At 44.0% G+C, this 23601-nt stretch overlaps 1 protein-coding gene across 2 annotated transcripts in view; it reads right to left on the bottom strand.

Annotated features, from left to right (window-relative positions):
- Positions 1 to 949: 949 nt before the first annotated feature.
- CNMD (chondromodulin) overlaps positions 950 to 23601 on the bottom strand; it is a 28541-nt gene continuing 5889 nt past the window's right edge. The window contains exons 3-7 of one of the 2 annotated variants that reach the window (XM_027116139.1): positions 23067 to 23207; positions 15308 to 15421; positions 9832 to 9985; positions 5587 to 5756; positions 950 to 1489 (exon numbers count right to left, since the gene is read on the bottom strand). In XM_027116139.1, coding sequence (XP_026971940.1) covers positions 1274 to 1489; positions 5587 to 5756; positions 9832 to 9985; positions 15308 to 15421; positions 23067 to 23207 — 795 coding nt within the window. In that variant the 3' untranslated portion in view covers positions 950 to 1273. The remainder of the gene's footprint in view (positions 1490 to 5586; positions 5757 to 9831; positions 9986 to 15307; positions 15422 to 23066; positions 23208 to 23601) is intronic. The other variant, XM_027116140.1, reaches the window with a different exon arrangement.

The raw sequence follows: 23601 nt of genomic DNA, 5'->3' as shown, positions 1-23601 counted from the left end.
TTCCTTCATCCCTTTTTTCTCCAAAGACTAGCTTGCTGTACACTCCATTAAATGCAGGTATATGAGCGTTCATCTCATAACCAAGTTTTAAAAATTCCGTATGACTTTACAGATGTAAATTGGCAACACTAGATATACAGTAGTATGGTGTATATAGACTATGGGACTGTCATGGTATCAAGACCTTTCATCTCTGAATCTTTGTGTTGTTTTGGAAAACTTTTATTTTCCTTAAGAAAGTTCTTAATCTCTTAAACTATGAGAGTCAAAACTAAAATGTCAAAAACATGAAATACCTGCTCATCTTCCTGATCTAATATTTCAGTTTTTAAAGACAGTCCTTGTTCCTGAGATTCTTTATGTCATTATAGATACATAAGCCATTCCTCCTCAGCCGTGTCTGTCAAGCCACACTGCCAGCCCTGTTACTAGGAGAGTAACTTGTTGGTAATTGGACTACATCAGCAGCCTGATTTGTACTGCAAAGGTAGAAATCATTATGCTGCTTCATGCCCAATGACCACTTTCTGAAAGCAGACTGAAAGGGTGTGAAGACCTGGTTTTCAGAATGTCAATGAAAGTCCTTTCCCCACAAGTCTGATTTACCTTCGCCTGCATTTTTCCTCTGTATCCTAATGCTTGCTAATTCTCTTTTCTTGGGGGTGACTGTTAACAGGGCAGCCACCTCTTAATCACATGCCAACACATAGTATAGATAAAGAACTTCCTATGAGCTGCCTTATAGTGTTCACTCTCAGATGCCATTATATGTCTTGTTTTCCCTTTTCTGTCTATGTTTTTATCTAGGAACTCTGGGGGCACATTTGCAAGACTGGGAAAGAACAATAAAGGTTAAGAACAACTGAGGAATTATGTACAAATAACCACAGAAGACAATTGTTTTAGTGACGATTTAAAAGGAACTCAAGTGTACAGTTGAGATCTTTGACAAATTGTAAATAATTTTTCATGATTATTTCAAAATAGCTTGGTAAGGAAGTCTTAAAAGCAGGCCTTACTGGCAAAGAAAAGCAAAAAAGAGCAAGTAATAAAAGGATTATGATGATATTTTAGACTTAAACTACCCTTTCAGTACATTTGCAATTCTGGATAAAGTTCTGTAAAGCAGTTCAAAAATATTCTGTTAAGTGTCTCGAATAACATTGCTCAGATGGAATATAAAATACTTTGTGGTCCCTTCAGCATCAAGATGCCTCAAACTTTGGTTGTTTCTGGAGTTAATTCTTTACAGCACCTGGTATATGAAGTGATTTCACACAATGCCCAAGATGCGGGCCACCCACCAGCTACATGGCATGACAACTCTACAGACTGAACGGCAACCCTGGTAATTATAAGGCCATGGATAATAGCCCCCCAGTGGTTCACAGATCTTCTGGCAGTGGGTGTAGCTCCGCCTGCATTCTATACAGCAGATTCCTTCATGATCCAATCTAGGGTCGAATGTCATGCCTTCTCCTTCCTGCTGCTGTGAAATAAAAGAGAATTATTTGTGTCTCCTTCATAATGAGAAGTTTATAGCATCCACGTTATTTTAAAATAAGGTCCTGAATGTCTCACTGCTACCAGAAATCAGCATTATTTTCTGTAAGAAGTTTTCAGTCTTTAAACCTTATAATTCAGAAATCCTTCTAACATCAGGGAACTTCCATCCTAGCTAATCTGTCACTGGCAGGAAGGTTTGTTTTTTTTTTGTTTTTTGAATGTTATGGTGAAGTTTCTCCATGCCTTAAATGAGCCATGGTTACCACTCACTAGTGACTCAATTTGTTTTAAATAGGAAAACAGGGAGCGTGATTCAAAAGTGGCGTTTCTGCCACTGCTGCGGCACCCTGGTTCCTTCTTGTAGTAATGGCTTCCAGGGCTCTGGGGAGCACATTTTGAAACTCATTGATCCAGGCTAACAGCAGATTGCTATTCCACTTGAACTGGCTGAGAACACTGCCAGGTCACTTAGCTTCTGCCTTCGTGTCAACATAAGGATCTGTAACACTCAGAAGAAGACACCATACGGTGTAAAACTTCAAGACCTTAAACTTTATCTTCTAGTTTCTATGTGCCATCATTATAGTTACATAAATACAAACTCGTATCGAAGTAAAAGTCACCTACAGAACCCTATTTTCACTGCCGGAGAGATCACAGAACTGGAAGAAACGTGCCCCTGCCAAGTTATGTAATATCTGGTTTTCCTTTTCATGGATTTCTAGGGGTAAAGAGTCTATATCCTCTTTAATATGGCATTGAATTACACTGGCAAAAAGCCCTTATCATTCATGTAAATTCTTTGTTCAATTTAAGCCTCTTTCCTGGAAGAATAACTTGGGGAGATGCAGCACCAACATAGGTTAGGCTTGAGCTAAGAGAACTTAAGCAACCCTATCACCTTTCTGGTATACTTTTAAAAAAGTCTTTATTCAACTTTTTTTGCTGTGTGTGTGTGAGGGGGTGCTTTCTATTATGAGAAATTTCCAACGTATTGGAAAGTGGAGAAAATTGTGTGCCAAACATCTAGATTTGACAATTGCCAACCTTTTGTCAAATTTGATTTTTTAAAAAGTATTTTAAATTCTGAAGTAAATTTAAAGAGACTTGAGGGCATTGTGACATTTCACCCATAAATACATTAGAATGTCTTACCAAAATAAGATAGCATTTTCCTGCACCACACTGCCATTATCACACCTCACAAAACTAACAATTCATTAACACCATCTGACACAGCCTATGTTCAGATTTTGTCATCAAAGTATTTGTCTTACTCTCTTAACACCATTTTTTAAAAAATTCTTTAGACTCTCCCCTTTAGACATTTTTTCCCCCTTATCTCTTGAAATAGGTTCATCTGGGACAGCAAAATTAAAAACTGCCTCATTCATTAATTGTCGCTGACTCTTCCAGGGCAGTAGTCAAAAAGCCTGTTGGTTGAGGCATTTCCTCACCTGAGGGTTCAACAAAAGTTTGTTAGGATTAAAAAGTTGGCAGAAATCTCAGGTTCTTGCCCTGAGATATTTCCTTAAAGGGATATGTGAAGGACGGGGAAGGTGTTCCTGCTTAAAGCTCAACATGTAATAAAGGAAAAAACTGTTATCAGTGAAATTTTTTCAAGAATATGGATCACTTAAGCCTGAAAGCAGGGCAGTCACATCCTGCCCTTCTGTGGAGGGGCTGATGCCCTCATCCCTAGAACCAGATGCAGCTAGGCCAGCTACCTAGAGAATAAACTATATTAAATTTTCTGTTTGCCTATTCAGTTTTTGTTTTTGTTTTTTGTCTGCGTTGGGTCTCTGTTGTTGCACACGGGCTTTCTCTAGTTGGGGTGGGCGGGGGCCCCTCTTCGTTGCGGTGCGCGGGCTTCTCATTGCAGTGGCTTCTCTTGTTGCGGAGCACGGGCTCTAGGCACACGGGCCTCAGTAGTTGCAGCACATGGGCTCAGTAGTTGTGGCTTGAGGGCTCTAGAGTGCAGGCTCAGTAGTTGTGGCGCACAGGCTTAATTGCTGCACGGCATGTGGGATTTTCCTGGACCAGGGATGGATTACGCGTGCCGCCTTCATTGGCAGCGGGATTCTTAACCACTGCGCCACCAGGGAAGTCCCAGATTTTATTTCTTTATTATTCTTTGAGCTTTAGGGAATGAAGTACTGTGGTGTCCTGAGTTATCTGGTAAGCCTTGGGTTACTTAAAAAAAAATACTTTTTTGCTCTAAATCTTTCTAAAATATATTAGTCTAAAATGGTAAACTAGAAAATATATTTGCAACACATGAAACGAGGAAAGAAAATGTACAAGTGACTTCTCTGTGTATGAAAAGATGCTCAATCTTACACATAACTAAAGACTGGCAAGATAAAGATAACCAGGAGATACAGTTTTACACCCAAGACTTTTTAAAAGTTTGATAATAAATTAGGCCTTTCATTACCATTTGAAGACATGTAGCTGCTGTAATTCCCCGGAAGACAATTTAGTGTCCTCCATTAAAATGTAAAATTCTTTGACCCAGCAGACCCATGTTTCAGTATTAGTGCTAAAGATATACTCCTACAGTGTACAAGAGGTATAGACTAATAGCTAGCATGGAGTAAGGTAGTGCTTCCTATGCGCCCAGCACTGTGCTAAGAGCTTCACCTGCATTACCTCATTTACTCCTTCCCATACCCTATGAAGCATGTACAAGGTGTATCTTATTAACACTATTTGAGGAGGGACTCCTCTGGTGGGGCATTGGTTAAGAATCCGCCTGCCAATGCAGGGGACATGGGTTCGAGCCCTGGTGCGGGAAGATCCCACATGCCACGGAGCCGCTAAGCCCGTGCGCCACAACTACTGAGCCTGCGTGCCACAGCTACTGAAGCCTGCACACCTAGAGCCCATGCTCCGCAACAAGAGAAGCCACCGCAGTGAGAAGCCCGTGCACCCCAACAAAGAGTAGCCACCGCTCACCACAACTAGAGAAAGCCCCCATGCAGCAATGAAGACCCAATGCAGAGAAATAAATAAATAAATAAAATTAAAAGTTTAAAAAAAAAACGGTATTCGAGGAAAATACATGTCCACCAAAGCAGAACTCGTTCAATTTCTGTACATTTATCCACACAATGGAATATAATGGTGCCATTAAAATGAATGAGGTGGATCCATATAAGAGATACAAAAAAGCTTCCAAAATACTGTATTGGAACTGAAAAGCCAGCAAAGTGGAAGTTGTGTATGCTTTTTGTGTTAAAAATGTGTGTGTGTGTGTGTGTACACTTATACAAAGGAACTGGGCAAATAGCCATTGTTAACAGGTTGCTCAGGGGAGGGTGTCTGTGGTAGAAGGGAAACTCACTTTTCATTGTATACATTTTTATACTGTTTTAAAAAAATACATGCATGTATTATTTTTTCAATTAAAACACTAGTTACACATAAGTACTTATTTTTCTATTTTCACTCCCTGCAAAGTATAGGAATGGTAAAACTACATTTCATTGAAGATTTGAGAAGTTTTTAGCATGTTGGTGTCATCCTTACAAACATCAGTTCTCGAGGTTTCTGTCTAAAGTGTTTGATCCCCATATGTGAGTCTGTCTCTCGAATGGACTGAGTGACCTCAAGGGCAGAAGTTACTCCTGTCTGTGTGCACAGGGCCTGGAAAAGAGCAGGTTCTCAACGAATGTCTGTTGAATGGACGAATAAAGCGGATATAAAGGAGGAAAGAGAATACTTTCATCCTGTGTGTTGCCTGCAGGGCACACTCTCGGAAATATTTTTAAATCATCAAATTCCTGATATGAATTTGTCTGTATAAATTCGCCTGTGACTCAAAAAAGGAGAGCACAGAAAACAACTTTGAACAAGGAGTACAACCAATCAGGATTTTACACTACAGAAGCAATGCTGGAGTTGTTACCCTCATTTATAAACCCTGCAACAAACGAAAGATGTATTTTTTTAAATAATTGGGTAAAAGTCTCAGTTGAATACTAGATGCTTATTTGAAATCTCAAGCAGAAACATCACTGCTTCAGTGCTGGGTTTAGTGCAGTCATCTGAACCTGTCATACAAACACCAGTACACACGTGGTAAGGGTTGTCTGGATTGAAGGGCTCTGAATCCTCTTGAACACTGGGTCTGGTTTCGTTATTTGGTCTTCCAGGCCCTGGGTTGCCCCATGGGCCACTGCGTAATCTTCTTGTGGTCATTGTTGTAACAACTTTTCTTACCAATTCTCTTCTTTCTCTCTGGATTTCTGCCCAAAAAAACCCAAAACTTGCTGTAAGTTAATTCCTTTATTTGAATAATTAAGGAAATTCTGTGTTTATCAGGGTGAAAAACATAAGAGAAGGATATTAAAACACATACGACCAGATCCTATTTAAATTTGTATTAATGATTTTCATAAGAATAAAGCATGTTTCACAGTCTTGGGTTAGTAGTTAAACATCAGATAATCAGAATTTGGTTTATCATACTAACTGAGGCAGGTGTTGTAAGATAACTGACAGAATCCATTCTCAGTTCCCTTTTTCTTTGCCTGCCTCTACTTAGGGGCTGAGAAAGTAAAACAGCACTTATTTCGCTAGACTCCCTTGCAATTAGGAATGGCCAGATGACACGTAAGCAGACTATGCTAGTGCAGTTTCTGGGAAAGCTTTTGCTTTCTAAAAGGGGACAGATACAGCTTCCTCCATCTCGTCCGTCTTCCTCGAATGCAGATGTGACATCTGGGTTATGTGACCAGAAGTGATAGGCACAAGGATGACAAGCCAGCATGCCACAGATAGCAGATGGTGAGCTAGAAAGAGAGTTGACGATAGTGCAAAAAACCTACCTCCAGACTTCTGGCTGTATGAAAAAAGTCAACCCGTATTTGTTGAAACCACTGTTGGTCTGCTATTCTGTTACTTGCCGCCCTACACATTCCTCATGAGTTTACTATATAGGTATAAAGCTTTACAGTTTTCAGAGGATTTACTATTATCTTGGTTGATTCTTTTAAAAATCATTTGGGATAGAATAAGCAGATACTTTTATACAAAAGGGCAACAAGGCTCGGAAAGACCAAGTGACTTGGCCGAGATCACAGAAGGTGGCAGAGAAGAGGGTCGAACATGAACTTCTCTGGCTTCCAGCCCACTGCCCTCATCCTCCACAATGCCTCATGGGGTCCTGCAGCAGGACTGATGGCTGCCGAGTAACAAGAATGGAGAGAGGACCACACAGGGTGGCTTTGGCATCTGAGTCTCAGTTTCTTCTTCAGTAAAACGGGGATAATAATAGTATCTAATTCAGAGGATAGTAATAGAGTTCAGGAGAATTTGTTTCTAAGGGTTCTAGCATAGTGTTTGGCATATCATAAGCCCTCAAGCATCAGGTGATGATGATGATATGATGCTATGTTATCTGTAAGGGCATGCATGTGCGTCCAGCCGTGCATAGCTTCCCCAGATAGCTTCTTGGTTTCTGTGGCAGGGCTGGAGAGGCATCAGGGAAACCTGGATTCAAACCTCAACTTCACTCCTTTTTTTTTTTTTTTTTTTAGCAACTCCACTTGTTTTAACTAACAATGACCTCAGGAGAGTGATTCAATCTCTGAACCTTAGTTTATTCACCTATAAAGTGGGAATATTACTAGTTAGCTGGACAGTTGTTGGCAAAGATTAAATGAGGACAAGATGTAAAGCTCTAGCACAGTACGGTGCCTGGTACACAGCCCGAGCTCAGCAGACTTCAGCTCCCACCCCCCCTCCCCGCTTTCCTCTGACCTTGTACAGCGTCATTCCCAGGGTCTCTGATGATATGGCTACATGACACTGATAACCTGCCAGCATAAAGATCCAAGGGCAGGGGTTGCTGGACCCTGGAGCTGGGAGGCTTTTATTAGAATTAGGTGGCGGGGAGCCAGGCATCCTCAGGGAGGGTTTCATTTTGTTAACTTTATTGTAAAATATGACTGCATTTATGAGACTGGAAAAAAATTCCCTCACTTTTAATGTCTATGATATTCCATCCTATGACTACACCAACACTTATTTAATCCTTTTCAAATCTGGGGCCATTTAGGTGGTTTCTACTTTTCTGGTGTTGTATGTAATGCATGTAATTCTTGGATGGATGGTGTGATGACTGAATACTTACGATGTGTAATTAATACTTAATGATACATAATTGAATACTTAAGATGTGCTCATGGGATTTCCCTGGCAGTCCAAGTAGTTAAGAGTCTGTGCTCCCAATGCAGGGGGCACAGGTTCGATCCCTGGTTGGAGAACTAAGATCCCGCATGCTGCACAAAAAAAAAAGATTCGGTCATGCTGTTAGCTGTGAGGGGCCAAGTCACATCTTGGATGTAGGAAACAAGCTCTTTCCCAGAGGGTGACGGTTCTCATTTTATCAGTCATCCCAGCACTGCCAAGAGCGCTGCCTTCCCAACCCCACCCCCAGACCCCTTGCCCTGCTCTTTTTCCATAGAACCTTGGATCATCCCATACGGTTTCCTTATTTTAGTTTAGTGTTTATGTACTGTCTCCCTTTAGCTACAACGTAAAACTCCTGGGGGGCATGGATTCTTGTCTCTTCTGTTCATCAGCACATTCCAGGTGCCTAGAACAAATAAATGGCACATAATAAACGTGTCAATAAATGTTTGTTGAATGAATGAATGAATCCATGAATGAACTCTCTGGGTAAGAAGCATGTCCTCAAACAGAAAGTGATCAGAGAGAGGGCTACATGTAGCAGAGTTGGAAACTTTTGTCCTTGACTGGAAAAGGTGACAAGGTATTGGAGAAGGAGTTCCTGGGTAGTGGAAGGCAAGAAGGCCCATTCCACGTGGAGGCAAGTGGGGAACTGAAAGCCAGAACTTGTAAATGGCCAGAGAATTGAGTTGCGACCACCCGCTGGGGCAAGACCTAGGATGGCAAAAGCGATGGTCCATTTGGCAGCCCCTAGAGTTGTGGCAGACACCGCTCAGAGGATTCCTTCTCACTGAGCATGCGTGTAGCTTTGGAATTCTCAGCCCACTCTTCCAGTCAGCCACTTCCAGCAGCTTATAAATTGCATCCTATTTGCTTTGCCTGGGCTAAAAAGTAACCGTCTTATCCAAGCTTTGGAGCTGAATAAGACTTGTGAACTGTAGGAATAAGTTAGCCATGGCAGAATCAGAAACCTGGAGTGTGTGTGTGTGTGTGTGTGTGTGTGTGTGTGTGTGTGTTTTAAATTTTTGGCCGCACCGTGCGTGGCATGTGGGATCTCAGTTCCCCGACCAGGGATCAAACCCATGCTCCCTGAATTGGAAACGCAGAGTCTTAAACACTGGACGGCTAGGGAAGTCCTTGTTTATTCCAATTGTGGTAAAATATATATAAAACTTACCATTCTAACCATTTTTAGGTGTACAGTTAAGTGGCATTAAGTACAGGCATATGGCTCTGCAAACGTCATCACCATCTATCTCCCGAACAGTTTTCATCTTACAAAACTGAAACCTGCACCCGTTAAATAGTAACTGCTCGTTCCCCTCTCCTAAGTCTGGTGGGTTTAATTCCTGTGTTTTCTTTATTTCCATGCTGCTCTCTCTCTGAGTTCAACATAATCTTTCTGAGAACATAGCCTATCTAGGCTGTGCTAGGAGAGGGGCCTTTTCCCCCCGCTTGAGCCAGAGCTACAAAGTAGGACTTTGGGAGGCCAGTGGGGTGACTGGGATGGGAACCAAGAGAGCAGCCCTGGAGACAGACAAAATCCAGGAAAAGAGCCTGGCCTGCAGAGCTCATCAGCTGCCCTTCTCCACCCGGAAACAGCCCACAGGGTGCTCCAACCTACCTCTGAACCCCAGGGGCCCTTCACTTATTTTCCCCGGACTTGGAAGTGGACCTTGAACTTAAGGAATCTCAGCCTATGCCCACAGCTGCTTTTGGCTGCCCCAGAATTCAAGGTTTGACCATAATAAGGATTCGGCGGTGTAACAGCTTCTTAGACCCCTGATTCTCTGCTTTAGGAACAAAAAAATGTAAAATTGCAAAGTGCAAACAACAGAGATTAGGGGCAGAGCGGAAGCAGTGGGAGTGTCATAAATAAAATCCGCAGGTAAGGCAGAGGTGTTCCGGGCCCACCTGCTTCCTGTCACCCCGCTGCTCTGGCCCTGCCCTGCGACATTCACGGCTGTCCTTTCCCTTCCCTTTGATGTCTCATGCCAATTACTGTGACACTGTGATGTGCACCCGGATTCATCTTCCTTGTCACATGCTTGGGCCCATGCAGGGGCTCACAGGAACCTCACCAGGGCAGGGAGAATTCCAAGCAGCGTCTTAGAATTAAAATGTTACCTTTGGGATAGGTTGGTTTAAGCCAGAAAATAGGAAGGTCGCCACAGAGTTCTAAGATTTTAGAACTCAAGAAGCTGTCGTCCTTCACGGGCTGGTCTACAGCCACCCAGATGAGAGAATTTTCTTCGTATTTAACAGGCATGATCTTGCCTTCCTGTAAGTAAGTGAAAATGAAATGCACTGAACAAAGTGGGCATGGAACATGCTACCTATTAAGATTCATGTGTTGGTAAAAGATTATCTCGCCCTATAAAAACTTAATGAGTTTGGGATTAGCAGGTGCAAACTAGTATATATAGGATGGATAAACAACAAGGTCCTACTGTAGAGCACAGGGAACTATATTCAATACACTGTGATAAACCATAATGGAAAAGAATATGAAAAGAATATATATCTGTTCAACTAAGTCACTTTGCTGTAAGCAGAAGTTAACAAAACATTGTAAATCAACTATACTTCAACAAAATTTAAAAGAAAACTTAATGAGAATTCTCTGTGTATATGTGTGTGCGTTCGCGTTCGCACACGTGCGCACGCACCCACACACACACACACTCTGAAGTTCTAATCTCTTCTCTCTGTAGCTTTTCTCGCAACATTCCACACCCCTCATGCCATCCTGCCTTTGGATAACTCGAATGTGTGAATATGAGCGTCCTGAGTGGAAAGTGAAAATTACTTGATGTCAACTTTGAGATTTAGGTTAACCTGATGTTTTTGATCAAAGATGTTTTAGAGGAAAAGCAACTGAACGGACTCTGGAATCTGATAAAGGATAGAGGAGCCCTTCGTGTGAAGTGAAAGTCCTTTGGGGGCTTGTTCTGCCACTGCCAAACCACGATGGAAAAAGCCGGCAATCGGTTCTTTAATGTCTTCAGTTCAAAGTAGTATTTAACATAAACCATTTCTACATTTCCCAGCTATAACAAAACGTATTTCAGATGTTCTCTGCATCAAGCACACCACTGAGATTTCAAAGCTAAATGCTGAGTTTTCTTCTACAGCGAGATGCTGAGAATAGTTTGATAACCTAGGAGACAAATTTATTTTGCCAGGTTGCTCCTTTCATGCATTTATTAGTTTGCAATAGGTTGTAGGCTGGAGAAATTAAAATGTTTTCTTATTTTTTAGCTAATAGCAGCACTTCATTTATGCTTTCTCCCTCAGGCTTCTGGCTGCCTTAAAACAAGTTAAAGTTATTGGAGGTAGCTAACACTCAGGTAATCCAGTTATTTACCTTAAGTTAAATGGCTCCATCCAGGAAGTGAATGTTCTTTGGGTATAGGAGCTTTTAAAAGTTATACAAAACTGGGCTTCCCTGGTGGCGCAGTCGTTAAGAATCCGCCTGCCAATGCAGGGTACGCGGGTTCGAGGCCTGGTCCGGGAAGATCCCACATGCCGCAGAGCAGCTAAGCCCGTGCGCCACAACTACTGAGCCTGCTCTCTACAGCCCGTGAGCCACAGCGCCTGAGCCCAGGCGCCTAGAGCCCGTGCTCCGCAACAAGAGAAGCCACCGCAATGAGAAGCCCGTGCACCGCCATGAATAGTAGCCCCTGCTCGCCGCAACTAGAGAAAGCCCGAGCGCAGCAATGAAGATCCAAATAAACGTAGCCTAAAATAAATTTTTTTAAAAATAAATAAAATAAAAGTTATACAAAACTGATGAAAAATGTATGAGAGCTAGTGGTGCATAAATCCACCCCATCACAACCTAAAGTGTGTGGGCACAGAATGGGGCGATAGGAAGAATGCACGTGCGCGCAACCTACAAGCTAGGGGTGTTAAATAAAAAGTGTACGATGTTGGGCTTCCCTGGTGGCGCAGTGGTCGAGAGTCCGCCTGCCGATGCAGGGGACACGGGTTCGTGCCCCGGTCCGGGAAGATCCCACATGCCGCGGAGCGGCTGGGCCCGTGAGCCATGGCCGCTGAGCCTGCGCGTCCGGAGCCTGTGCTCCACAACGGGAGAGGCCGCAACCGTGAGAGGCCCGCGTACCGCAAAAAAAAAAAAAAAAAGTGTATGATGTTAAATAAAAAGCGTACGGCACATACTTTCAGCTGCCGACCCATCTCCTTCCTCCCTCCCTCCCTTTCCTTGCAACACAATCCTGCTTTTGTTGGTGGCAGCAATCTGCTGGCCCCAGGGGAGGCACCTGCTTTCTCAGACTCCCCGGCAGCTAGGGGTGCCCATGTGAACAGCTCTAGACAATGCGATCCACGCTAAAGTGTGTTGCGGGGCTGAGAAGGCATCCAGCTTTTCCCGAGTTAAGGGAAACCATGGTTGACACTACTCAGCGTCTTCCTGCCTTCCTTACTTGACTGCGTGGTTGATGTTTAGAGCTGAAAGGAAAGGACGAAAAAATCAGAGATGCTGGCCACGGTGCCAATGTCTGGGGCTGCCTACCTCCACATTACTTACTGTGGAGAAAAGTCCTTATTTGTCTAAGTCACTCTAAGTGTAATGTGCTGCTACTGACAGCCAGACACATTCCTGATTCCCACAAACACGTTGCCTGAATTTGCTTTTGTCCACCAGAGAAGCCACCACACACCCTATAAACAACCAAAACACGAGAAAAAGCATTCACCTCTATGGCCTAAGAAAAGACTCAGAGGCAAAGATTTCAATACAAAACTATTCACCACAGTGAATTATATCTGTATTCAAAAAATTATTTTGAATTATTATTATTATTTGAAAAATGGAAAATTGAAGATACCTGTATTCAAGAACAAAAGACTTTTAAAATTATAATCATATGATGACATACAATACATCCATTATAATCTACATTTTAGAAGACCTAAAGTTAAGTGAAAATAATAAGAATGTACACCAGTATAACTTCAATTATGAAAAGAATATCACATACATTTGCACATGGAGAAAATCCACCAAAACATTAACATTAGCTATCTGTGGATTATGCAATTGTGGGTGATTTTCTCCTCTATTCTTTTATGTATTTCCCAAATTTCTACAATGACAAAGTATTGTTTTTAAAAATCAGGAAAAGGGACTTCCCTGGTGGCAAAATGGTTAAGAATCCGCCTGCCAATGCAGGGGACAAGGGTTCGGTCCCTGGTCTGGAAAGATCCCACGTGCCATGGAGCAACTAAGCCCGTGCGCCACAACTACTGAGCACATGAGCACAACTGCTGAAGCCTGCACTCCTAGAACCCATGCTCCGCAACAAGAGAAGCCACCGCAATGGGAAGCCCGTGCACCGCAACGAAGAGTAGCCCCTGCTCGCCGCAACTAGAGAAAGCCCGCACGCAGCAACGAAGACCCAATGCAGCCAAAAAAAAAAAAAAAAAAAATCAGAAAAAAACCCCCACCTTGTTTTTAAAAAAATCAGAAAATGAACTGCAAACTTATGATAAAATCTCGGTCGGCTATGGTTGAGGAGTTGGTTCTTTATATCCACTCATGGGGGAAATGTCAAGAGTTATTAGTTCACTAAAGGCTTCATAACAGAAACTGAGTGATAGGACCATTAAAAAAAAAGGTAATGCAATAAGGGATGTTCAAGGTCAGAACACAGGCGGTCTCCGTCTCATTTTTAGACTCTGTACCAGTGGGTCCACACTTGTGTTCTGAAGGGCGCAGCTCATGGGGAACAAACCAGATCATGATCAGAGGAGAATCACGAGAGGGATGAAGGGCTGGAACCCATCTCACAGGATGAATGGTGGGGAAACTGGGAGTAGAGGAGATACTGAGGACATGAGAGCCAACTTTTAAAACTCACGGGTTGGTTTTAGCTCTTGTTTTGAGACACCTGGGGCTGCTCCTAGGAGAGCAAACAATTGGACAGTTTCCAGGCACTTTTGCTTATTCTTGTTCTTCCTCAGCTGCCCTGAGGGAGCTGATGCCTGATATATCTCCCTCTCGGGGATACTGGAAAGATCAAAGTGATCATAATAAAATTAAGAATGAAAGCAGCAGCCGTCTATTCATTATCGAGTTCAGGGCCGTGGGGACAGGGCGCACACTGTAGTTTGTAGGTGGCAAATCTGAGGCTCAAAGAGTTGAAGTCACATCCATAGCAAGGGTCAGAGCTGGGATTTGAACCCACTTTTTCCAAAGTCCATTTTTTTCCCACCCTACCCTGCCACAACTCAAGTGGAAGATGAGAACGAGTGCGGTTACTCTGTAAGCCCTAAAGCACCAAATAAGTGTAAGGTATTATTGTTACATGTGTCTTTATAACTCTCTGTGCAATTCTTAACATAAATTTTTATAAAACCAAGCTCAAAGGCAAGCTATTAATAATAAATGGGTGAACAATGTTTAAAGCACCTCACAAGCCTGACACACAGGAAAGGAATTCGATATATGTTGAGTAGCCTCCTTGGGCTGAACTTGAACCAGTGGGAAGAAATTGCAGAGGGAGTCACTCAGCTCAACGTAGGGCAAAACAATTAGAACTGCCTCCCATGAAGGTGCCTGATGCACAGGGAAGGAGCGCCCTGTTGCTGCTTTCCAGCAGAGGCTAAGGGATCAGCTATGGTGAATTTTCAGGAGGAAATCCCCCTGCTGAGCGGCGCTGAGGCTGGAGTGAGGCTTGAGGCTCCTGAGGCCCTTTTAATGAAAAGATCCTAACACGTGAAGTCCTTTATTATTATTATTTTTAAATGTATTTATTTTTGCCTGCGTTGGGTTTTCGTTGCTGCGCATGGGCTTTCTCTAGTTGTGGCAAGCGGGGGCTACTCTTTGTTGCAGTGTGCGGGCTTCTCATTGCAGTGGCTTCTCTTGTTGGGGAGCACGGGCTCTTGGCACGCGGGCCTCAGCAGTTGCAGCACGTGGGCTCAGTAGTTGTGGCTCGCGGGCTCCAGAGCGCAGGCTCAGCAGCTGTGGCTCACGGACTTAGTTGCTCCGCGGCATGTGGGATCCTCCCTGACCCGGGCTCGAACCTGTGTCCCCTGCATTGGCAGTCGGATTCCCAACCACTGAACCATCAGGGAAGCCCATGAAGTCCTTTAAGTTGTCATTTTTTTAAAAAATTATTTTGGTTGCACTGGGTCTTAGTTGCAGCAGGTGGGCTGCTTAGTTGTGGCATGCCAACTCTTAGTTGCGGCATGCGTGATCTAGTTCCCTGACCAGGGATCAAACCTGCGTCCTCTGCATTGGAAGGCAGATTCTAAACCACCGCACCACCAGGGAAGTCCCCTTTAGGTTGTCGTAATCACTGATCAGATAGTTCCCTAACATCAGGCAAATAAGGGCCATGTCATGACCAATCCCCTTTATGTACTTTAAAATCTGGTTTTCCAAAACCTCCAATTATACTACATCATGTAAGAATGATCACTTGGAACCAATGAGTAGGACCAAAATAATTAAGTTCCTTTGGCAGAGAAGAAAGAGAACTTATGTTCTGGTCATGAACCTATCCAGGAACTAGAGACAGAAAGGGTTGTACCTTCAATGTCTACCCAAAGCCCTTGCTGTGTGGTGCAGGCTGGTACCCACCAGTTCAGAGGAGATGCTCTGCTTGGTCACGGTGCCCACCTCAGGAACTCGAGCCTTCACCTGTGCTTTGATGTAGCACTTCTCCCCTCCAGCAAAACGGATTCCTGTGATGCCCTAGGAAACAAAAGTTTATCCATCCGTCTATCCATCCATTCATTTATTCAGTGTATTGAGTGTCTACTGTGAGCTAGGCACCATTCCAGGTCCTGGGTACAGGGATGAACAAAACAGATGGAGTCTCTGCCCCCATGGAGCTTATCTTTTAGTGTTATTTACCAAAAATAAAACAACAGAGATAAAGTCAGGTGGCATTAAGTGCTATGGAGAAAAATAAAGCAGAGTGCAGAGATAGGAGTGACAGGGGATGGTGCTTTAGACCGTGTGATGGGGAGGCCCCTGCCAGGGGCTGCCTCCAAGCTGACAGAGCTGTTCATTGCTCCATCCATCCCGCCAAGCTCAGATGAAATGCCATCTTTCCTGTGCAGCTTTCTCTGGCCATCCCAGGCTAAGTGGGCTTCCCGCTCTCTAACTCCCTGAAAGCCCTCCCATCTTCATCCCTCATTTGGCACTTGGCTCTCAGGGCCCTTGCTCCTTGTGAATGTCACCTCCCTACTCAGCTCTAAGCTTGAGATCGATCTGAATGTTTTCTTTTTTGTTTTTGTTTGTCTGGTGCTCCCACAAAGGTTCTCAAAAGATGTTGGTCCAATTTATTAATTCCATCAGTTCGGATTTTTCCTAAGTCGCTGAGCCCAGAGTAAATAGTAGCTTTCTATAACACTGGGAACTGAATTTTGCTCCTAGACCTTATCCAAGGACTTGGACGTTTTGTTTTCGTCCCCTGTGAGATATAAACAGTGTCTCCTCCTCTGCCTAGGGAACAGCCTCAAGGGAAACCTCAGCCGCAAGGCTCCAGTCTTGGCTGACCGCTGGGCACTGACTCCGCCCGCGGAGCGCATCAGGCATAACGGTATGTTCTGACCCAAGAGTGTTTACTTTCACTCTGCTGGTTAATTTCATGACTAGTGAGTGGCCAAAAGCGGTATTAAAGACCTACAAATTTTATGCCATCATAATGTAGATACCAACACAAATCTGAACATCTCAACTGATCAATCTTCTGTTGAACTGAGACAAATGTCAGGAAGATACAGAACTTGTTCTAACGTCAACACCAAGGAGCGGGAAGAAGAAAAGCCTTTATCAACCTAGGGGCCTGGCTCAGGAGTCAGCCCTCTTAAATGAAGAACAAAGTCAAACGTCATTCATGCTTGACTATATTCATGGACGGTTACACCATATGGAATCTCAGAGCCAGGAGCCCTGCAAAACGGGGTGGGTGACAGACTGGAGAGGAGAAGGAAAGGCTCCTTCTTCCTGAAGCTTCTCGTTATCCGCCTTGCAGCCTGATTGGCCACATACACATTTCACTTATTCCTCCCAGTGTCACCTCTCACCCAGAGAGAGGTGGCGGCATGACCCCCCCCGACCCCCCTTTACAGAGGATGGACTCCAGGCTTACTGCAGAGGGTCTCGACTCTGCACCAAAATCACCTGGAAAGATTTTAAAAACACAGAGGCCTGGGCCTCTCCTCAGAGATTCCCATTTAATTGGCCTGGGGCCGTGCCCAGACACTGGCATGCTTAAAAGCTCCCCATGTGTTTATAACGTACAACTGGAGCTGAGGACCACCAGTTTAGGGAGAAAGAAACTTGTTCAGGGTAACAAAGTTTTAAAATAACTGAAACAGCCTGCTATGCACTGAATGTCTGTGTCCCCCCACCTTCCTATGTTGAAACCTAACCCCCCATGGGATGGTACCCAGAAGTGGGCCTTTGGGAAGTGATGAGGTCATGAGGGTGGAGCCCTCATGAATGGGATTAGTGCCCTTTTCCCAGAGAGCTCCTTCCCCCTTCTGCCATGTGAGGACACAGTGAGAAGACAGCTGTCTGTGAGCCAGAAAGCAAGACCCTCACTAGACACACAACCTGCTGGCACCTTAAGCTTGGACTTTCCAGCCTCCAGAACTATGAGAAACAAATTTCTGTTGTTTAAGAGTCACTCAGTCTATGGCAATTTGTTATAGCAGCCTCAAGGGACTAAGACACAGCCTCTGGACCCAAGTTTCTTCTGTACTAGTGGCTCACAAACTTTCCCTTGTATTCCAATCACCTGGAGGACTTGTTAAATAAAATACTGTGTTGGTCCCCTCCCCGAGAGTTTCTGATTCAGGAGGTCTGGAGTGGGGGCTAAACTGTATACTTCTAAGAAGCACTCAGGTGCTGCTGCTGCTGGTGGCCTAATGAACACACTTGGTGAACCACTGCTCTCTACCATGCTATCTCTGGAAGGTCTGCTGTTCTTATTCTACTTGTAAATCTAGGGCGCATGGTTTGAAAAACAGAAGGCAGGGGAGGGGGATTACTGCCCCTCTATGTGATATGTTCTTTTAACTTCAAACTCTCATAGCCTCTGAATCTGAGATGCCAGGGAGGAAACACCATAGAGCTATTACCATATCCCCAGGGAGAGAACTGACACTCTGGAAGGATTCACAGCCCTGAATGTGAGTGTAGTATGTATTGAGTTAGTTCTGACAGTCTACAGGCTGCATAGAAAACCGAAACCCCATAGGGATGGGCCCTGTGGGAAGGAGTTCACACTTATTAACCACCCTGTCTAGCTACAAATCCATATCAAACAGCCAGACATGTTAAGAGATTAAACAGAGGGAAGGGAAAGTCAAGAAAATATCCTGTTTTTGCAAACAAACAAAACCTTAGAAGCTGGTGATAATGAAGAAATTTGCTAAAAAGGTAATGAGTGAGGATCCCAGTGATCTAACATCCTTTTATCGAGTCGGCTAATCTCATGTTAGCTGCACAATTTTTTTCTTTCTAGGGGATCTCATTTATTTCTGTGGCTTAAACCAGAAGTTTCCAAGGAGGGCAAGGGGTCCTTTCCCCAGGGGGCCATTTAGAAACTTTTGAGGGAGTTTTTTATTGTCACAAAAACTGGGGTCTCTCTGGGCTTTTGTTGGGTGGGGCCCAGGGGTGTCAGATCCCAACCAGCTCAGGGGGGCCCTGAAGAACGAACCACCTAGAGTCCTGGGTGAAAAACCTGATGGTAAGCATCTGTGCCTAGAACATAACACCGTTTTACATATAAAAGAGTGATGTTTGGTATAGTCTTAATGTACAACCAATTTCCTAGGACTGGAATTACTCTGCAAATGGAGAAAAAATGGTACTTTCGTTTACTGTTTGAGAAAATTACCTGGTATCTAATTCGTTAACACACACTTAGGTCAATCTGCATTTTAGGCTGTGGCACAGACAGTGACCCAAGCATATGACTTTTATGATGTTTTCTAGTACATCAGGCTCAAGTCCAAATTTTATTATAAATTACTTTCAATTTATTTTTTCTTTATGTTATAGTTGGGGGCCATACTGATTCTTGAAACCAATAACCTACTTACCTACCAGGAAGGTTGTGCTATCCTTTCCCACCCCCTGACTTTTTCCCCTTTTCCCAGCTTTTTAAATTAAAAATTTCAAATATACACAAAGTCAAAAGCGTCGTATAGTGAAAATCTGTATATATCAGTTTATTCTATCTTAATTTCTAACCAGGATTTTTGTTATATAAATGGGTCATTAGGTCTGAGAGGGTTGGCTTAGACCAACATCACTCATGCTATTGAGGGTGTAACTTTCTAGAAAGTAACTCATATATTATCAACAAACTTAGCTTCTGTGTTCCACAGGGTATTGACAAAGACTATCCTGACCTAACTCTAGTCAGGCTCCTCTGGGTCCTCTGCTTACTAGGCCCCAACCTTGGGCTCTGTCTTGGCCCGTTTATTCCAGTTTTAGCAAGAATCCTGCTGAGTCAGCCTTGGTCTGATCAACCTGGATATCTGATCTCCTTGACCTGCCTGCAGCAAAAATCCTGTTAGGTCAGTTTAGCAAAGAACCTCTTAGTAATTTTCCATCCACCAACACCTCCACCCTGTTCTTTGGCTATAAATCCCCACTTTTCCTTATTGTATTCGGGGCTGAGCCCACTCTCTCTCTCCTACTACAAAACCCCACGGTAGTAGCCTGCCTTGAATGAAGTCCGCCTCACCTTCTTTAACAAGTGTCCTGAACAACCTTTTCTCTAACAGTGTAGAGCCTGGAGCCCTTTGTTCAGTGCTAATTCCCTCTTTGTTCAGTGCTAATTCCCTTTGTTCAGTGCTAATTCCCTCTCAGGGGGCTTTTTTTATCCATTGGCTCTCAGGGGGCTTTTTTTATCCATTGGCTCTACTACAGTCTTGGTGCGGTTAGCGGGGAAGGCTGTTCACTTACAATTCAGAAACTTTCCTACTCTGGCCCCACCTGCAACTCCATTTTCTCATCTTTGCCACCTCCCGGGCTACTTAGAACTTGGGAGCAGACCTGAGCACGGGTATTGCATAGTCTTCCCTGGGCCTGGAAAGCCCTGCGCCAGCTTCTCTGCCGGCCAAAATTCTTCTTCCATTCTTCCAGACCTGATTCAACTGTTGCTGATAATGACAGGTCTCTGTGGGGCTCCTGGGCACAAAAGCCTTTCTGTGTCCCCTATTTCTTTGGTTACAGGAAATAGGCATCACAGCCTTCAGGATCTTCCCTGAGTTCCAACGGGCAGGTTCAAACAGTTGCTAATTAAGGAAGGGAAGGGATGCAGAGGCCAGGGAGGCACAGTCAAGAAACAATAGCGCAGCCTTGGGGCAGGGTCCTGGTTCCCCATCAAGGAATACAAACAACAATATCTTTGATCTGTTTTGCAGATACTGAAACCCCCTCCAGGTGGGAGAAGTTAACTGTGTGCTGCCCACAAGCCTGTAGACCCCAGACCAGTTGGAACCGGAAGGTGGATGATGCTGACTCCTCACCACCAACCCATCAGAAGAATGTCCATGAGCTGAGCTGATCACACCCTTTTTGAACCATTACTATAAACTCCTCACTCCCTCTCCAGGTTGGGACACACAGTTCTGAGGGCATTAGCCCACTGTGGCTCCCTTTGCCTGGCAAAGCAATAAAGCTATTCTTTTCTACTTCACCCAAAACTCTGTCTCCAAAAATTAATTCGGGGTTGGGATTTTCAGAGACTGGATTCAGCTTCCTCGCCACCTCTGTAAAACATGCTCCCTCCCCCAACTGACAGCGATGGCCTCCTCCTCTCGATGGCTCCACGTTTCTGTTCATAGCTCCATGGCAGCGTGTTTCCCGGCCTGACCTGAAACCACTTCTGTGTGGATGTCCGCCTCCTGGACACGGACTGTAAGGTCCTTGAGGGAGGGAACAAGTGTCAGTCATCTTTGCATCCTCCATGCTTCACACCATCCCTTGCACACAGTGGGCTCCAATAACACTTCCTGAATTTGACTGACAGTTTGGAATACAGGAGAAAGTAATACTGCAGGTACCATAGTGGCTGATTCATGGGTTTTCAAAAGTCTGGGCTTATTTAAATCCATAACGGGTTCAGTCCATCAAAAAAATGTTCTACTCACCAGTTCTGACTTAGAGAAATGTGGAAGCTTTCAAAGAGGATTGATCAGTTTATAAAATATGTGTGGCCCCATTGGCCTCTGAGAACAAAACACAATCAATACCATTATTAGAACCAAAGGATTATAAAACAGAAATATAGGTTTGGGATTAAATTTTTTTTTTAGTAAATTTATTTTTGGCTGCATTGTGTCTTCCTCACTGCGCGCGGGCTTTCTCTAGTTGCGGCAATCAGGGGCTACTCTTCGTTGCGGTGCGCAGGCTTCTTATTGCGGCGACTTGATGGGGAGCATGGGCTCCATGTGTGCGGGCTTCAGTAGTTGTGGCACGTGGGCTCAGTAGTTGTGGCTCTCAGGATTAACCGCTCCGTGGCATGTGGGATCTTCTCAGACCAGGGCTCGAACCCATGTTCCCTGCATTGGCAGGTGGATTCTTAACCACTGCGTCACCAGGGAAGCCCAGGATTAACTATTTTAAAAGGATATTCCTGATACGTGCATATCTTGAGAGAGATGGATCTTTTCTTATTTAACTGCATAACCACCTTTGCATATCTTGATATTGTGGCATATCCTGGGTATTCAATTTTGTTCTGGGTTGGATGAATAAAGCATGTGTGGGAGTCACATTTTATAATTTTATATTGAGCAGTGCAAAGGAAAACATCCCTTTTACCTTGTCCTCAGTCTTGCAGTAAAAGCCTTTAATAGGTCCAGAGAAATTATCCCTGTGCCTTGACCAGAACCATCTGCAAAGCTATGACTAAGCGAAATGCAGCCACGCACACATGGGGCTGCAGAGCTTGGTCCCGGGGCAGAGCCCACGCTGAACACAGCCAGCCCTTGTCATCATCAAATAATGTGTAACATCAGCCGGGCTCTGAGGTTAGCATCTGTTTGTTATTCAAAAGGGCTTGTGAAGTGTGTTTGGGTATCAACAAGGGGAGTTCTTTCATTCGAATGAAAAGCATCTCTAGTTTTTCTCATCAGTCAGAGGAAGACAGGTCGATGAGAGGTTTGCAGGCCAATAAACTATCAGGAGAGACATTATTTTCAAGAGTCTTTTTTCATGAAGTCTCACCGACTCCATCTACAGATTTAACAGGAGAGCACAAACAGTGATGCCTCTTTCTCATCTCAGAACATGAAAGAGAGGAAGATATTTATGGTGGCCATCCAGAGAGGAGGCCTGCAGTGACACTTCAGTTCACAGATGTCCACTGAAGCATCAATGCGTGGCTTAATGTCTCCAACTGCCTGTAAATTGAATTTTTGAAAGCAAACATGTGTGCCCTTTTCAAAGGAGACTCGAAGGTTTCATCTGTAATAGGCCATAGTCAGAAAGCAGATGATACACCAGGGGAATTTCTCCATGCTCACTTCCTGGATTAAACGGGAAATTTGAAGAATTGAGAAACATGTATAAATAGATCCCACCTGTTGTTGATGAGATTATTAGGTCATTAAAGTTTCCCTCCTCTTGACAAGTGCCACTTTCAGACCTTGCAATGTTCTAGAGGAGCTTGAGCATTTTATTCACTGTGTTAAGAAAGCTGCTTGGAAAGAAATAGCTCTCGCAAGTCTTTCTGCCAAAACTTTTTTTTTTAAGTTTTTTAAAAAATTAATTAATTAATTAATTTTTGGCCGTGTTGGGACTTCGCTGCTGCTCGTGGGCTTTCTCTACTTGCGGCGAGCAGGGGCTACTTTTTGTTGTGGTGCGTGGGCTTCTGATTGCGGTGGTTTCTCATTGCGGTGGCTTCTCTTGTTGCGGAGCATGGGCTCTAGGTGTGCAGGCTCAGTAGCTATGGCTCGTGGGCTCTAGAGCGCAGGCTCAGTAGTTGTGACGCACAGGCTTAGTTGCTCCGTGGCATGTGGGATCTTCCCAGACCAGGGCTTGAACCCGTGTCCCCTGCATTGGCAGGCGGATTCTTAACCACTGTGCCACCAGGGAAGTCCCTCTGCCGAGACTTTGTATAGTTCTAAGAACTTGGTTTTTTCCAATGCTAAGGTGTTGCTTTTTCATTTTGAAAATGTAAAGGACACAGAGTGGTCCTCTCTCAGAGAGAATACGCTGCACGGTGCAGGTGGGTTAGTGGTACCATGGCTGCCAAAAAGAACAGTTCCTTCCCATTTGGATGTGTGTGAGGGGCGCTCCTTCTCCCTGAATGAGAAGTCTCCCAGGCTTCCCTGGTTAAACTCCTAAATGCATGAAATATACTTACATTCTGGAAATCATTAACTTCAATCGCTTCTTCAGCTCCACTTCCCATTTTAAAGGTCTCCAAGTTGTTCCCAGCATCTATTTCCATTGACCCATCTTGTAATTTCCCATTGATACTCATGGTATAATGGACATTGTAAATCTGGAAGAGAACATCAGAGTTAGTGATGCCTCCCTTTTAGAGCAATTCAGGGCTTATCTTTAGATCTGCAGTATATAAAGTATCCTTCCTATTTCTCAGAGATACACTGAATCATTCTTAATAGTAAGGATGATTATCTTAGTTATCTGTGAGGACTTTATTCATAGACCAATCACTTAATACATGATTTCTTAAAAAATATCTTAAAAGTAAAGCTTTTGATAGTCTCTGATACTAAATCAAATAGCTCAGTGATTTGCAATCCTGGCTACATGTAGAAGCATCTTAGTGGAATCTCCAGCTACCATGCTTAGGTTCCCCCCACTGGACTGATCAAATCAGAGCCTGTGGGGATGGGGTGTGAGCACAGATCTTTCTTTTTCTGAAGGTCAAT

Source organism: Aethalodelphis obliquidens, unplaced genomic scaffold (genome assembly GCF_003676395.1).
Source record: "Aethalodelphis obliquidens isolate GAN/ISIS:26980383/991018 unplaced genomic scaffold, ASM367639v1 scaffold16, whole genome shotgun sequence".
Taxonomy (NCBI): Eukaryota; Metazoa; Chordata; class Mammalia; order Artiodactyla; family Delphinidae; genus Aethalodelphis; species Aethalodelphis obliquidens.
Note: the sequence above shows the minus strand (reverse complement) of the source record. Positions and strands in the feature narration are given on the sequence as shown.